At 36.3% G+C, this 17393-nt stretch overlaps 2 protein-coding genes across 21 annotated transcripts in view; one reads left to right on the forward strand and one right to left on the reverse strand.

Moving 5' to 3' along the window:
• The window catches only part of MDFIC (MyoD family inhibitor domain containing), a 144349-nt gene extending 137651 nt beyond the window's left edge, over positions 1–6698 (forward strand). For all 3 annotated transcript variants that reach the window (XM_079932624.1, XM_079932625.1, XM_079932626.1), the window contains one exon: positions 6226–6698. In XM_079932624.1, the coding sequence (XP_079788750.1) occupies positions 6226–6473 (248 nt within the window). In that variant the 3' untranslated portion in view covers positions 6474–6698. The remainder of the gene's footprint in view (positions 1–6225) is intronic.
• Positions 1–17393, reverse strand: part of LOC307192094 (uncharacterized protein) — an 868937-nt gene that overhangs the window by 52195 nt on the left and 799349 nt on the right. The gene's annotated exons all lie outside the window — the stretch shown is intronic.

A 17393-nucleotide genomic window follows, 5' to 3' on the forward strand; every position in this document is an offset into this window, starting at 1 on the left:
TTAAACACTTTTGGCAAACAACTGCAAATATGACCGAATAAAACCATGAAAATGAAAAACCACAAGAACAGCAGGAAAAACAATTATTTCTGACAGTGAACTACATGGATGCAGAGGACTCGTCTCTTTTAAAGTTTGTTTCTCCGTTTAGGTCTTCTTAGTTTGTTAATTCTTACGATCCTCTCTTTGCTTCAAATAAAACCAACAACATAATGCCTTTTATGATTCTCCATCCCCCTGGGGGTGGGAGGGGTGGCAGTGACAGAAACTGTAACAGCTGTTTCTTCTTGGTTTATTTTAACCTTTTCGTTACCCCAATCACAATCAAACTACTCTTTCTAGAACACAACTGAAAAGAAAAATGCTTTTGGAAAGGAATACAAACCAGATTATTAAATTGATTTGATAGGATTTAGGGATTCAGTTTTTGGTTTCTTTTTTTGTTGTCATGTCTTAAGTATTTCTCTACTTATAAACTACAGAAAATGAATGTGTTTCTGGTAGATGTTTCTGTAAATGCACCTTGCTTAATATCACTTTAATAACTAAAATGAATTTTGGTTTGTGGCTTCTTTACGTGCCCTAATCATAGATTTGATTTTTCAGAGCAGCCCAAAGTGCTTGTCTAGTAAATTATGTAGGACCTACGTTTTAAGAGGATGACTATTTTTGTAAGTTTTAGTATTTACATAAAGGGCTTATTCTTTTGAGAACTCTGTCATAACCGTATATTTTACCAGTAGAGTTCCTATATAATCTCTACAATGCTTCTGTTCATATAAATATGAACCTTAATTTTTAAGTTTTAAATTTAGATTTCTTTTGATTGACACATCACCTCTCTCTTGGCTGCCTACGTCTTATGTCTGTTTCAACAATGTAACTGGAAGTTTATGAGTTCTCCAACTCAGCAGCTTTGCTCTTAACATGTTGAAGGATAATACTTACTATCAAGTCTTCATTAAAACTAAAATTCAGAATCATCTTTAGAAAGGAAATGTGAATCGAGGCTGAAAACAGATCAGCAAGACAAATCAGCAGAAATCAGTTGGATTTATAACTGGTCTTCTTCCCGCCAGGAAGATGAACTGTTAGAAGTGACCCATCCCTGTACTGGCAGCATAGCATGCTGGATTAGACCATGGATTACACAGGCAGGTTGTGTGGGTTCTGACCCTGCCTACTGCTTCCTGACTCTGTGACTTTGAGAAGATTTCCTAAGTTTTCTGTAATCTGTCTGTGGTAAAATGGGGATAATACCATTACTGCTTCTTAGGGATGTTATTTGAATCAAATGAATTAGTATTTGTAAAGAGCTTAAACCAGAATTTAACAGAATTGCCAAGTTTCTTAAATAGTTAAAAAAATTGAAAGAGTGATGAAAATATCTCTTCTCCTAAGATTACACATTCTTAATTAATAAATGCTTTTTTCTTCATTAATGCCAGGCTTCTTATTCTATGTAAAACCATTGCTTGTATCTATTGTACAAATTACACTATATGACCCAGCAATCCCACTACTGGGCATATACCCAGAGAAAACCATAATTCAAAAAGACACATGTGCCCCAATGTTCATTGCAGCACTATTTACAATAGCCAGGTCATGGAAGCAACCTAAATGCCCATTGGCAGGCGAGTGGATAAAGAAGATGTGGTACATATATACAATGGAATATCACTCAGCCATAAAAAGGAATGAAGTTGGGTCATTTGTAGAGACGTGGATGGACCTAGAGACTGTCATACAGAGTGAAGTAAGTGAGAAAGAGAAAAACAATATCGTATATTAACGCATACATGTGGAATCTAGAAAAATGGTACAGATGAACCGGTTTGCAAGGCAGAGACAGAGACACAGATGTAGAGAACAAACCTATCGACACCAAGGGGGGAAAGCTGGGGGATGGGGGATGGGGGTGGGGTGGAGAGTGGGATGAATTGGGAGATTGGGATTGACATATATACACTAATATGTATAAAATAGATAATAAGAACTTGCTGTATAAAAAATAAATAAAATAAAATACAAAAAAAGAGAAATTACACTATGTTGTTGAAGACAGTCTAGAAAACGAGTGTTCGATCTATTTGCGCTAAGAATTTATTTTTTCATGTTCCTTGTTTACTAAAAATGCAAAGTTTAACAGACTTCAATTACTTTGTAGATCTTGTTGGCTAAAAGCAGGAGTTTGGAGAGATTCTATTCTTGGCTTAGGGCTTCTGATTTTTGTATAACAACCATCATTATTGTCTAAGATCTGGAAGGGACTTTGATTCTCAAATTAATATGTTCTATGAGCACCAATGAGTTGTTTAGTTGGGGATGTCACTCCCATTCCTCCTCATCCTGAGGGCAGCTGATTTCACATGTTACGTTCAGTCCCTCCCTCCTGATTACTTACTGTTTTCCCCTCCCTTTCTGTATATCGGAATGGCTGGACTCCCTTGTTTTGAATCAAATGCTAAAACTTTTTCTTTCTTTCTGCTACTGGATCTTGTTAATGCCTCCTCTCCTTTTCACTGACTCATTTGCCAAACTTGGCTATCTGCCACTTTACTTCCTCAGCCTTATTATCACGTATCTTCAGCTCAAAACAAGATTTGAATTTCTCTTCATCAGTTCAAACTCTCAAGGTCTAAATGATAACTCATCTGTATCTTATCTCTTTTAACTACAAAAAGCCACATACTGAGAGAGGACAATCATACTTGACAAGAGACTGATGTCTTGACTATATCAAGAACTTCTACAAATCAATAAGAGAAAAAGGCAGTTCAATAGAAAAGTGAGGGGAATACATGAACACCTGTTTCAAAGGTGAAACATGAGTGGCCAAAAACATGATAAGATGTTCAAACTTATTAGTAAACAAGTAAATGCAAAATAAAACCACCATGAGATGCCATTTCACACTCAATGAATTGGCATATATGAAAATATGCCAGTTTCATAGATTGGTGAAGATGTGGAACAATGAGCATTCTCATACTTGGTTGGTGGGAATACATTTTGGAGCAATCACTTTGAAAGCAAATGTGGTATTACCTAACTTGATTAAACGTATGCGTATCCTGTGGCCCAACAATTCTACTGCTAGTTATTTGGCATGTGTACTCTAGGAGACCTGCACAAAACTGTTTCAAACATTAATGTTTGGAATAGCAAAACACTGGAAATGACCAAAATATTCCTAAGTAGGATGAATGAATAAATTACAGTGTGTTAAATCAATGGAATACTGTACATCTAGAAAACAAGTGAACTTTAGCTACATGAATCAAGAAGGGTAAGTCTGAAACACATAATATTGAGGAAAAATGCTACTTATGGGAATTTATGTGGTATCGTTTCCTTTCTGATAGATTATGTAGGGACATTTACACATTCACTGTTGTATAAAGTACAATGAAAAGCAAGGGAAGAGGAAGATGATTTAGGAAGGGACCAAAGGAGGCTTCAAAGGTATCATTACCCTCTATTTCTAAGGCTGGGTGGGAAGGCCATTCTTTCCCCTTTAAGACTGATAGATTCACTACATACAGTTCAATGTATATTTTATGATTAATACATAAAGAATCTAATGCTCAATAACTACACTTAATGTTTTCAGTATCAAGTGAGTTTTTGTGGATTCCTCCTCTTAGTCTTGAAATATAAGCATTCCACAGTAGAATACAAAGTTAAGGTTAGAAGTGCCCTTAGAATTAGTTAATATGGATATTTGTTTGAAGACATATTGAATAGAACTGGGTTGCTTTCCAGTTAAACACTAGTTTCTTAATAGGAGTAATAATAATAAAGCTAGCTCTTTATAACATTTCAGATATTTTACAAATCACGATAACATAATCCTGGAAAAACTCTACTGAACAGATACATATAAGATATTAGGATAAAAATTTATAGAAAGAATGTAGAAAGAGGGAAACTATAGACTCTCTAGAAACAAAGAACTTTCCAAGGCTGTGGACTTGGATCCATGAAGTTGATCTTACTGTTCTCCTAATATGATTGGATATAGTAAACCCCACTTATTTGTGGTTTTGCTTTCCATGGTTTCATTTTCCCACAGTCAATTGCAACACCAAAGTATTAAATGGAATACTTTAGAAATAAACAATTCATAAGTTTTAAATTGCATGTTGCCCTGAGTAGCATGATGAAATCTCATGCCTTCCCACTCCATCCCACGCGAAACATGAATTATCCCTTTGTCCAGCATGTTTCACCTGACCATCACTTAGAAGCCCTCTTGGTTATCGGACCGACTGTCGCAATATTGCGGTGCTTGTGTTCAAGTAATTTTTATTTTACATAATAATGGCTCCAAAGCACAAGAGTAGTGATGCTGGCAACTCAGATATGCCAAAGAGATGCTGTAAAGTAATTCTTTAAGTGAAAAGGTGAAAGTTCTCAGTAAGGAAAGAAAAAAAATTATATGCTGAGGTTGCTAAAGTCTATGGTAAGAATGACTCTTCTATCCATGAAACTGTGAAGAAGGAGAAAGAAATTTGTGATAATTTTGCTGTCATACCTCAAACTGTAAAAACTTATGGCCACAGTACCTAATAAGTTTGTAGTTAAGATAGAAAAAGCATTAAATTTGTACAAGATATTTCAAGAGAGACTACAGTCACATAAATTTTATTACCGAATATTGTTATAATTGTTCTCTTTTACTAGCAGTTATTATTGTTAATCTCTTTGCCTAATTTATAAGTTAAACTTCATCATTGGTGTGTATACATGGGAAATAAATGGTATATATAGAGCTCAGTATTATCCGTGATTTCATGCGTCCACTGGGGGTCTTGGAATGTATCCCCCAGTAATAAAGGAGGACTGCTGTACTACTAAACACATTAGGGGAAGATTACAGTTCTGTGATCTTTTTCCAATTGCTCCATAGACAATTTTACATGAGAGTGGGCTTGGCACTGAGAAGATTGGGAGGAAACATTGGTGTGTTTTTTAGCTTTTTTTTTTTTTTTTTTTCCACACCGCATGTCTTACGGGATCTCAGTTCCCTGACCAGGGATTGAACCCGGACCACGGCAGTGAAAGCCGGGAATCCTAACCACTAGGCCACCAGAGAACTCCTAGACTTTACTTCTGCAGCCAACTCTGGAGTTTTCCTTTTTGAGTTTTTTCTGACTCTCTCCCCTTTTTGCCATCTGGCATGTAGAGTATGCATTTCCCACATTTCCCCCTTTTACAAAGTTACAGACTCTCTACAAAGTTGGAGACTACAGAGGAACGGCAGTGTTCAAGGAGTTGGGGAGTTTATGATGGAATACACAATTTGATGAAACTCCATCAAAGGCACTCAATCGTAAAGCCAAATACAGAAATACACAAGTCATGTGACAGTGGGATGCGGGTAGGGATTGTTCCGTACCGTTGTTGTTGTTGGAAGCAGAATCCCCTCATTAAAGCTTGCATTGTATGAAATTTAAAAAAGAAAAGAAAAAGAAGGAAAGGAACACAAATACAAACCCAGAAATAATCCTGCTAAAAATTCACAAATATTTCTGAAAATAGACAAATGTCTTATAACATTGGTCTTAAATTATTTTTATTGCATGTGTTGAAGTCCTCCAGAAATAGAAATTTTCTTCAGTTGTTCCTTATACTTACTTGCCCCAAAATTCTACAGGAAAGAAGTTTAGAACATTGGTGTACTAAATTTATTAGATTGTAATCCATTTGATTTCTCACTTTTTTATATCAGTTCATGAAATTTATTGTTTAGAGAGGCATCACTAGAGATGTCTCGGGAAATAATAGAAATGTAAAGTACTTTGCCACACAGGAAGTGGAAAAGCAATTTCTATTTTCTGAAGGACTATAATGTCATGGAGTCATTTAGCAGAGAGCAGTAGATAGCGAAGACGGATGAGAGGCATAGAAAAGTGCAGGACCGGTGCACAGTGTGTGAGTAATACTCTAACCCACATGCACACACACATATACACAAGTACAATCCTTTTTTTTTTTTTTTCCAGATCCAGTATCTACTTCTAAAGATTGCTCATCTAGAATTTAACTTGTTTCTTTTTATGCTTCCAGCCCACAAAAGACTACCAAGACTGCATGTCATTAGGTTCTGGATTACTTAATTATTTTCATCCATTCTTATTATTCAGTATATTGATGATTTATATATTTTGTGTTCCTCCTTTTTCTGACTATGTGGCCTCCTCCCAACTGAAAATGAAGATTGCTGTGTCCACTGTATCCTGGCCTGTCTGTTCTGTGAATTCCTGACCCTCTGCAATATTGTCCTGGGACAAGCTTCGTGTGGCATCTGCACCTCTGAAGCCTGCTGCTGTTGCTGCGGAGATGAAATGGGAGATGACTGTAACTGCCCTTGTGACATGGATTGTGGCATCATGGATGCCTGTTGTGAATCATCAGACTGTTTGGAAATCTGTATGGAATGCTGTGGAATTTGTTTTCCTTCGTAAATATTTATCTTCTGTTTGCATTAAAACTGGAGAGTGTTTTAAAATTTTTCTTTTAAGGGGGAAAGAAAAGCACGTGGTAAGATTCTCATCAAACAATCCAGTATTTGCACTGTTAACTCATTATTTTAGGAAATCTCTGAGAGCCTTTTTTCTCCTCTAACCAAATCTACATGGTTTAATATGTGAAATTTTAACTACTTTTAGACTTCTTAATAGGTTACAATGACTGAGGGACATTTTGACAAAACAGAAAGAAAGGAAGGGAGGGAGGGAGGGAGGAAGGCAGGGAGAGAGGGAGGGAGGAAGGAAGGGAGAGAGGGAGGGAGGAAGGAAGGGAGAGAGAGAGGGAGAAAGAAAAAGACAAAATGTCTCCTCCTTTATTTACTTATTTCTATTTCTTTTAACCATTCTTAGGAGCCCCTTGCTCCAAATGTATTATTTCTCAGTGGTTATTTAAATCAGACAATTTACTTGTGATGTTTATTAATGGTTAAAAGTAAGTATTCTTTACACTTTGGGAAACAAACCCACACAGTTGTCGGGGACCCAGTGTTCATCTCCATGCTGTGTTCGCCACTCGCTCAGCAAACGCTGAGTGCCTACTGTGTGTAATCTCCTGCTGCAACACAGAGATGGATGTCATTCAGCTCCAATCCAGAGGAGCATAGGAAAGTTTAGAAGAGGAAAGAGACTGTAAAGAATAAACCAGCCCACAGGGCATATTGAAGTGAGGATTATGAGAGAGAGAAACTCAGAAGGCTATAGGAATACACAGAAAGGAAAGCTAATGTCTACTGGAATATTCAGAAGGCTTCAAGGAGAATGTGGCATTTGAAGGAGGCCTCTTAGGATGAGTGATTCATCTGCTGCTTGAATGAATTAGATTTAGGACCAAGTTTTAGGTGACTAGCCTGAGCTGTGTGTGCCCTTGAGCTGTTAGAAGAAAAACGCCTTAAGTATGTATTTTCTTTTTTTAAACTATAAAATTAACTAATAATATGCATTTTTTACATAATTTAGATGTTATGATAAAGTTTTGATAAAAACAATGCTTTATTAAAATAGCTATGTTTTTTAAAGAATGTGGAATACTTTTGAAAAGTTACACTTAAATTAGGAGATTTTTTAATATTAAAATCTCAGCATTCTCATTTTGATTTATTCAAAAGCTTTTCTTTTTGAGAGCTTTAAGTCTTTTGCTGGGGGGGTTGTTAAGAAACAAACCCAAAACCCCCCAATATTTATAAACACAGTTAATCTTAAATGCAAACCATTCCTTCCAATTCAGTAGGAATCTTGACATCCACTACTATGACCGAATTTCAGTACTGCAACTTTATATTAAATGAAACCATTATGGCAGGTTATAAATATCCTTAAGTATAAAGAAATTAGTCAGTTACAAGACTTACTAAGTGTTAGCAACTTAGTAAGTTACAAAGTTACTAATACATAGAGACTTTGTGTGATGCAGATGAAAGGGAGGATAAATTTTCCTACTACCTGCTCTCCTACTAAGTTTGATGTCCCCAAATTGTAGTTTGGTTTGATTTAATGTAATTCCTTGTAGAAATTTTGAAAGTATACCTTTGGATGAATAGTTATTTTTGATTCTTCCAGTTGAATATCAAATTGATAGTAAAAACAAATGCATACTTTTAGGAAGCCTTTTAGTAAATTTAGTCTTTTAAGAAAGATTTTAAACCTAAAGCATGGGTATGAGACCCACGGTTTTTCCTTTGAGATGAAACTTAGTTTCTACTTACATCATTACTTAAAAGGCTTAAAAAAGAAAAAAAAGTTAGCAGACTCTTGAATCCCCCTTTCAGTACTGTTTACACACGCACACACACACACACACACAGTTAAATTGTCCGGTTTAAATAGAGTTCTAGTAAACAGCTGTCTTTCTGTTCCTTGTCTAAAGAGCATCTTTGATGTAACAAATGAAATATAAGAACATCTTTCTACTATTTCATAGTAACCAGAGTCTGAGTATTTACATATACCCAGAGTTAACTTATGCATATATATTAGGATGTGAGAGTATCAACTTTATATTGACATATAAAACCTCCTAATGACCTGAAATCATTAAAATATTATACTTTTTGTCCTGCAAAAATTTTCAGCCAAATGGTTTGACTAATATTTAAGTGTATTCTGCTACTATTTGCGATGATGATATTAGCACTTTTAAAATAATGTTTCTCTGTAACAGAGAGCATTAGTTGATAGCAGAATTTTATTCTCATATTTATATTCACAGTACTTTTGCTCTATTGTCTATCCTGCAGTCATTCCATAAAGTACCATGTATGATTTTTAAAAAATAAATGAAAAAAACAAAAGTAGGCAAATGTGAAAATAGTTTCAATATGTATTTTAGAATTTCTGTATGTAAAATGTTTTGTTGAATTATATGGTCATCATGACTAAGTGCTCCAGTTTACAGTTATAGATTTGGTCTCTTTTTAAACGTGGAAATTTAATCTTAAATATTTTTCAACTGGATCTGTATTATCCCAAATATATTATTATGAAATTTAAAAAATGACTTCTCTCTTGTTCTTTAGCCTATTTTCAATCTAATTGATATATTGATATTTAAACGAATTCAACTATAATCTAAAACCTTAAGCTTTTCTTTTCTCCTTACATCCCTCTCTAAAGATTTCCTAGTCTTATTATGTAAATCACATGACTCATGCCCATAAATGAACTATGAAAGATTCAGATCAGTTTATACTGCAAATCATAGTTGACAAATGATTTCAAAACATAGTTTTCTTTTAAAAATTCACAATAGAGCAAAACGCATGTTTTGTACATTTTTTTAGTAAATTGCTTTTACTCATTTGCTTTGGAATTATCTCCCAACTTATAAAAACTGTGGTAGGTTTTTTAAATATGTGTACTGAAATTAAACACAAAATAGCTGTGCAATTGGGTATTAAATTTAATGAATTTCACCCAAGAGTAAATCGTCAGAAGTACTTTCAACTAGGATCTTTAGTGTCACAATTTTTAAGTAACAGGAAATGTTTTACTGTTAGTATTTAACCCCCAAAATCACTTTATTTAGGAGAAGCCTTTTTACTTAGGAATATAATAATTTTATTTTTGTGTTTTTATAGTATATCGACTATATCCATTTTCCTCACCTGAAGCAGTCAGTGCTTCTCTGAACAGTTCAAGGAGTAACCAAGGCAACCTTATGTAATAACTTTTCATTCTTTATCCATACAAACTCTATCAGTGCCCTAGATTCTAATGTTATAAACGTCAAACTCACTGCCTAACATAAATAAGACTTGAGTCCAGAGGCTCTGTGGCTTGCCTTCTTGAATTCCAGTTTAAATGCCTAGATTTACCCAACCACCTAATGAATAAGTTTATTTATTAATAAGATTATTTTTCAAATTATTCAAGACCTTTATGCCCTTTCCAATTACTTGTGATTTGTAGGCCTGTAGGTTTATTACATCTAATCTGACAAGCAAGATAAAATTTAATCAGATACTATAATATCCATTTTTCTCTTATTTTAATACTAATATAGGAAACCATACCATTTTTGTTTTAAACAGCAGTTAATACAGGGATAGGGTTTATTCTACACTATTTATATTTTATAATCGAGGATTAGGTACTACAAGGCAGTCTTTTTAACCCTTCATCTCCATGTCCCCTATAACTAATAAATTTATAGTGACTATTTTCTCTAAGCCCCTCAAGGGAGTCAAAAAACCCTCAGGATGTTTCATCCTAGGGAAGAAGTTTGGCGCTTCCCATGAGAAAACTGTTAGTTCCAACAGTGAGGCTACTGATATATACTTGCTCATTTCAGATTACTTTTAGAGATTCTGGTTAAAATGGAAGGGGTTGTAGAGAGGGAACACCGTTATGATGCAGCCCTAATGTAGAGAGTGGTTTTTGCAAAAACTGTCATTGGTGACTAAATCCACCATGTGTTTTCACACTGCAAAATTCCCAGTGAACAATGGCTGCTTCCTGTACTTTAAAGGACTATGAATCAGTATCATCCGAATGATCAAATTTTAATAAAGTCAACCGGCAATCTGTACGTGAAAAGGATTCTAAGCAAAGCCACATCTGAGCCTCACCTGGAAAGCAGGATCTCTATCTAGGCAAGCAGAAATCTGCACCACCTCATTCTTTATCAGACTGGGACAACAGTGTGACGTCTCCCACTAGGGTAACAACTATAGCCCCAAGCTGCCAAATGTCAACCTGAGTAGTTCCCTCCCTTCCGACTGAACCGCGGCCACTAGTTCCAGTTCTGTTGTTTGTCCATTATGTATGCCCTTGATGCCTCGCCTCAGCCCTTGCTAAAAGAGACTCTTGAATTTATTTGTGAGGGGACCATGAAGAAATCACTTTAGATACCCATGCCTGGACATATTACCAACATCGAGTATAGCTATATGTGTTAAAGACAAAGTATAGCTCTGCAATTAAGTGTTCATTTTCAGGCAGGTCTTTGAGGTTCAGTGGAGAATGTAATTATCAGGAAAATAGTGAAAAGCAAATTCAAACAAATTCTAAGTTTAGCTTGAAAAACTGAAAAGGTTCTTAAGTTCTGTCTGATGCATAAAGGGGTAGAAGCAAAGGAATTACATTCCAAAGCCAAGAAAGAGGGTGTACAAAAGCAGCTGATCCACTTGACATAGTTCATAGCCTTTTGCAAAGGAATAAAAGCCCGTTGAGCAGGGAACCAAAAGATCTCATTATAGGATGAAGCCAAGCCATATTAAAGCTTGTGCACTAGTAACTATGTCTAAAAACAGCCTGCTGTTTTATATTGAACCAATACATTTCTTAACTTGGTAGGTTGCAGTGTAAAGATGTACAGAGCCTGTCTGCTGGATGCTATGCCAATTACAGATGTGGCGGAGTGGTGTCAAACACCTACAAATAGTTAGGATCTCAAGCACTCTTAGAGTGAAACAAAAGAAGTTTTAAAATGTCATTTCAAAACCTAGATAGCACAGTTCATCATATGTGTCTGACTCTCAGAGTCTCGAGATCACCTTTATTATATAATTTACTGTGGACGTCATATGATCCCTCAATCAGAATGCACAATTCTTTCAAGGACATGAATAGTGCCTGAGAGATAAGGAGAATATCTTTTAAAAGTAACACCTTCAGATGACAAGGCACCTGTGATCAGCTCTGCAGGAACTGCGTTTTATTGGTGTTGAGGTGAAGGAGGAGGGAAATGCCCATGAATACATATTATATTAGATTTTGTTAGATCATCAGAAAGAATAATTGGGCATATTTACACAATTACGTTTTAGTAAACTATTATGCCAGCTTAACGATGATACATATTCTGGTAAAAGTACATTAAATGGCAATCCTAAAGCAATTTGGCTGCTGAGGACATGATTTTTTTTTTATCTAATTATTCACAAATTAATGAATAAAATTAAATTCAAATCACTGAAGAAAATGAAGCAATGGTGAGAATCAGAACTACAGATTAGTTAAAGCAAAGATATGCAATGCATAACAGAATTAAAGCATTTCTTTTATTCAAACTCAGTGCTTAAAAAAGAACAAATCCATCATCTTGAAATTTGACTTGTAGCTTGACATTAAAAATAATATGAGTAGAATTTTCAGTGGGGTAAGCACAAAACTAGTTCAAGTTGTGTCACTCTCAATTACTGTACTCAGGTGGTGTGCCCATTAAAATTCCCACTTGTGGGTTCCGCTCACTATGCAAATGGGGTCATTACCTGGAGAATTTAATTGGTTATGACACTGGGAGTAGGACTTCTCCTTTCAAAATAAACCTCCTTACACACATTTTCACTAGAAATTTGATTGTTATATATACTTGGGATTGTTTTGCCCTATAAATATTTACTAAAATTAAACTGCCTTTGCTTACTTATTTCTTACAATAATTCAAAGTGGATCCGAATTACTTTTTGCATGTGGTTTTATTTGTTTCTCTATAAGGCTAGTTAGAATGATCTTTTGTAAATCATATTGCTAACAAAATAGCGTTTAAAAAAATCTTTGTATTTTTCACACTACCCATCACATGTGGGTACATTTCCAGTGAAGGTTTTCATCATTGAATAGTATCTGTTTTCTCTTTCATCATAGTTCTAAATATTCACTTTGAGGGGCTTCTTCCATTTTTCTCCTTTTTTGTCACTTACAAAAAAAATGTACAGTTAAAGAGTTGACCTGCCCTCTTGGGTGTATAATATACATAGCATGGCTGAGAAGCCATGCCTGTAACACTTGCAAGGCCCTTATATTCACTGATAAGACCAGGTGAAGATATTAAGTTGTTTGTAAGAATTAGTTCTAGAGACAGTTCTACCAAGAACCACGAGACATTTAAAAATTTAAAAAGAACAGACAATAAATCATTATGAAAAGTACAGTTCTCCATATACCTACCATCTGTTTCCACTAACTGTGGCAATTTCAACTGGAAAAAAACCCGAGTTTACAACTAGATAACAAGAACATTGATAATGGCCTGAACTTACAACAAGCACTGAAATTACAGTATGGTTTAGTGAAATGTAATATTAAACTGGACACCCAGGAATTTAGTTCCTAGACACTGTCACAACCAGCAGTTCCCAGAGTGAACTTGAAGTGGGAACAGGTTTGCTGTAAGTATTAATGATATACTCTCAGGGAAGTGCTAATAGTTCCTTGGAAGAGAGAGGGGTTTGCAGTCTAAATTTGTATTACAATACCAAGTTGTACAACAAGCCCAGATTTTATCACTAGCTTATCTGGACCTAAAGAGAATATTTTTCCTTTAATGTAAAAAAGAATATTCTAAAATCAGAGAAAAAAATAATTCTAGGGATGACAGAAGAAGAAATACTACAAATTTGTAACTGGACCATTGGGCAGGATTTTTAACATCTGTAACTATGGGAAATTTCCCATAAAATATCAAACATGGATCCAAGTCTCTACATTCATTTTTCTATGATATTTCTAATTGTGCCCGGAGGATAGGAATGAGTTGGCGCATCCAATAAATATAATCATTTACATGCACAGAGCTCCCTTTGAAGTTAATAGGACCTATGGAAAGGGGAGTTATGCACCACGAAAACGGAGTTCAACCTGAGTCTAGTTCTTTCTTTTTAACATGCAGTGGTATTGCCAATACATTTGGATTTTCTTACTGCTTATCTTTTCTTTGTATGTGATGTTTCAGTTGGAGTTGAGTGAAGTGCTCCATGTGTAGAGGAAAGATAGCCCAAAAGAGAGGATGTGATGATTGGCAAGCTTATACTCAGGGACCAGCTTTATAAGATAGTATCCAAAAGTGATAGGGCCTGACGTTTGTAGAGCTTGTTTAACTTTTCAAAAGGAAACCATAGACATTTTCTCATTTGATCTTCACAATGCCATGATTTATCCAAGATATACATTTTTACCTCCATTTTACAGATGAAAACACTGTGACAGACTGCTTAAGTTCACTTCCTAAGGCCACACAGTTCCTGATAGAATGTAGGAAACCTGATTTCTATTCCCAGGTCTTTCCATTAGAGAGGTATTTTTTTTAAGCAATCTTATATACAACTTAATATAATAAAGAGATTCAGCTGCAATGCCTCTGATTGAAACTGGAGTGAGGAAGTTGGGATCTGAATTCTTATCTGCCTTGTTCCTTGTTTCCCATCTTTCCTACCTTCAGTGGATGTCCTGGCATGGGCTCCGAGGGAGACTGAAAATCATAGCTACTTATCTGAAGATACTTATATGTGCTACTTATTTCTTATTATACACATTGACCCCAAAGTCAATCAACTCACAATATTTCACTGTCCTGTTCCTACTTATCAATGAGTCTTTTTGTTTTTTCCTAGATGGATGAGGAGTCAAGAGTTAGATGTTCTTTTTTTTTTTTTTTTTTTTTTGCGGTACGCGGGCCTCTCACTGTTGTGGCCTCGCCCGTTGCGGAGCACTGGCTCCGGACGCGCAGGCTCAGCGGCCATGGCTCATGCGTCCAGCCACTCTGCGGCATGTGGGATCTTCCCAAACCGGGGCACGAACCCGTGTCCCCCGCATCGGCAGGCAGACTCTCAACCACTGTGCCACCAGGGAAGCCCCAAGAGTTAGATGTTCTTCATAAGACTATTTGCTGGTCATTCTCCATAGGTCCCTGCAGATCTGTTCTCTGTCTCTGCCTGCATTGTGCCAGGATCCCTTGCTTTCTGATTTCTAATTGGCTCTGGCTGATGGCAAGCACTAATGGGAAATCAGAAGGTGGGAGGAGAGAGAGGTCAAGGTACTAATTCCCACTGTGCTCCTAGGCCCCCTTCCTGCCAGGCATTGATTTTTAACAACTCCATTCCTCCGTATAAGGTGATCTTGTGCAGTGACCCCTGTCCCATAGCTACAACTCCGTGATCTTGCCCCCTCCAGCATGGGGAAGTAATATTTCCCACCTCTGCTGGTCCCTGGAACTTCAAAAATCCCTGTTTTGTTACCTTTCAACTGATTGTTCCTCTGTAAACAGTCCCTTTTATTAAATGCTCTTCAATTAAGCCCTTTGAGTGAGCCATCTGTTTCCTGCCAGTACTCTGACTAATGAGTAAAAGTGAGTTTGTGTGTGTGCAAATGCACATGTTGTCTGAATCCAATACTGTTATCATATGTTTCTAAGATTTATCAAAGTAACGTAAATCCTGGTGGTCTCTTAGATGTCTGTCTCTAACATGGACAGTCTAATTTAATATCGCAAGAACTACACTAGACACTCCAGAAATGTACTTGACAACTTCAGGTTCAATGGTCACACCTCTCCATGCTAATATTTGAGACTATAACAAGCTGAGGGTAGGAGATGGAAAGAAAGAGGGTATCATTACCATGAATGGTCCAAAGTTTATTGAGTTTATAAAGCTTTAGGATCCCTAGAGATAATGAGGTTTTCCTGTTTCCCTACAAGCTAAAATGATTCAACATTATTGACATAAGCAGACCCACCATAGAAACCTTAGCCTGGAAATGAATCCCTCCAGAAATGTCCTATCTGGGGACTCTACGTGAATGTAACCAGTGGTAATAAAACAATTGAATATGACATCTGTATGCCTTCAGAGTCAAACAGTTCTAAGCTAAAGTAGGTCCAGTATCAACCTTGGTCCTCCAGTTCAACCCCCAAGTTGGTAAACTGACAACATTTTAACTGATACCTCAATATTCACCCAGTTAGTCAAGGAGACTTTACTGATAACCTGTTTGTTCCAGACCCTGTGCTGGGAATAGGGATAGCAAGATGTCCATTTACGAATTCTCAGTTTAGAGAGAGAATGCAGATTAATTTGATAGAATTAAAGAGTTTTAATAGAGACAGTATAATTGCTAAGAGAGGGGAGAAATGGAGGCTGACTAATGCTCCCCAGGAGAGCCAGGAAGTTTTCCTAGAAGAGGTAATATTTGAACTGGGATTTGGAGAAAGTAAATAGTTATTGGTGTATTCTGAAGTTGCAGTAATGTTGGAAAGGATAGAGTTGGTGATTATGGGAAGAAGTAGAACTGAGTCCAACAAGGCAGCACTTTAACTGCTTTGCTGAAGTCTTCTGAACTCTGACCTGTAGGCAAAGTGAAGCCTTCTGAGGATTTAAATCAAGGAAATGGCAAGATCAAATTTATATTTTGATATAATTTTATTGGGGCAGCAGAGGAATGATGGATTAGAGGGGACTGAGGATGAACGTGGGTCGGGAGTTAAAAGATTGTGGGTTCATCTGCACAAAAGATGGTGAGGGCCTGACCTAAGGCATTGACTGTAGAAACGGATTGGGGGGTGGGGGCGCCATGGGGAGGGACAGAATTAAACACATTTCTGAAAGAGAATTGAAAGACTATTCCAGGTGAAATAACGTGTTAAATGTGCCCTGTGTTTGCATACAAAACTGTATGAATGTTAAATCAAAGTCAAATTCATAGAAATTTTAAAGTATATACATGTTTCAGGCCACCAGTGTCATGTCTTCACTAGTGAGTTAATGGATCTGAAAGTACCTGTAAACAGTTTCACCAATATTAGGAAACTTTGTCAGAATTCCATTTAGGGTTTATATGATGGGAATGGTAGTATACATAGTGTTCAGGTGGGTGAACCAGTGAGAAAAATGTTAGAGTAAAATTTTCCACTTCCCTAGTATGCTAGGGATGTATGCTAATGGATGTAAGCCAGGGGTTAACAGGGAGAAGTGAGAGAAAAACAGAAGCAAAGGGACATGGACAAAGGATCTCCAGAGTGTCTGGCATATAAGAGGTGTTCATTTATATATTTACTGAATTAATATGTGAACAAATGAGTAAATAAATGAGCATATATGTATATCATGAATAACAATGTGGAGAATTGGATTTGTATTACTACAACACACTGGATGAAAATTACGAGCATAATAACTGAAAGAGAGGGGAAATTGTCACTGGGCTACGCACACAATGGATGGGTCATTTTTAACTAAATCGAAAGATCCCTAACCAGTTACTGATTACTGGCTGGTTAAATGAATCATTCTTTAATCGGCTTAGTGAGTAAGTCCAGTTCCCATCATGTCTGAGGTCATACGTTACCTAATACATTGTTTCCTTAGTTCTACCTAATAAAGTGACCCAAACCTGCTTTAACTATTTTATTCTTTGCAAAAAATTTGCAAAAGGATCATAGAATTAAATTCTGTTTTTTTACAAAATAATTACGTTAAAATGTAAATACTTAAATTCACGTTGCAAATACTAAAGGATTTTCAAGGAGGTCTTTAAAATATAGGTGTGTCCTGAGGATCATAAGGGAGAAGGAGAGTCACCAGGGCAAAAGGAAGTCACTTGTCCCTGGTGGTGGAGGCTGGTACTTGAAGGGAATCACAATAC

The sequence above is a fragment of the Stenella coeruleoalba genome (assembly GCF_951394435.1).
Source record: "Stenella coeruleoalba genome assembly, chromosome: 9".
Lineage (NCBI taxonomy): Eukaryota > Metazoa > Chordata > Mammalia > Artiodactyla > Delphinidae > Stenella > Stenella coeruleoalba.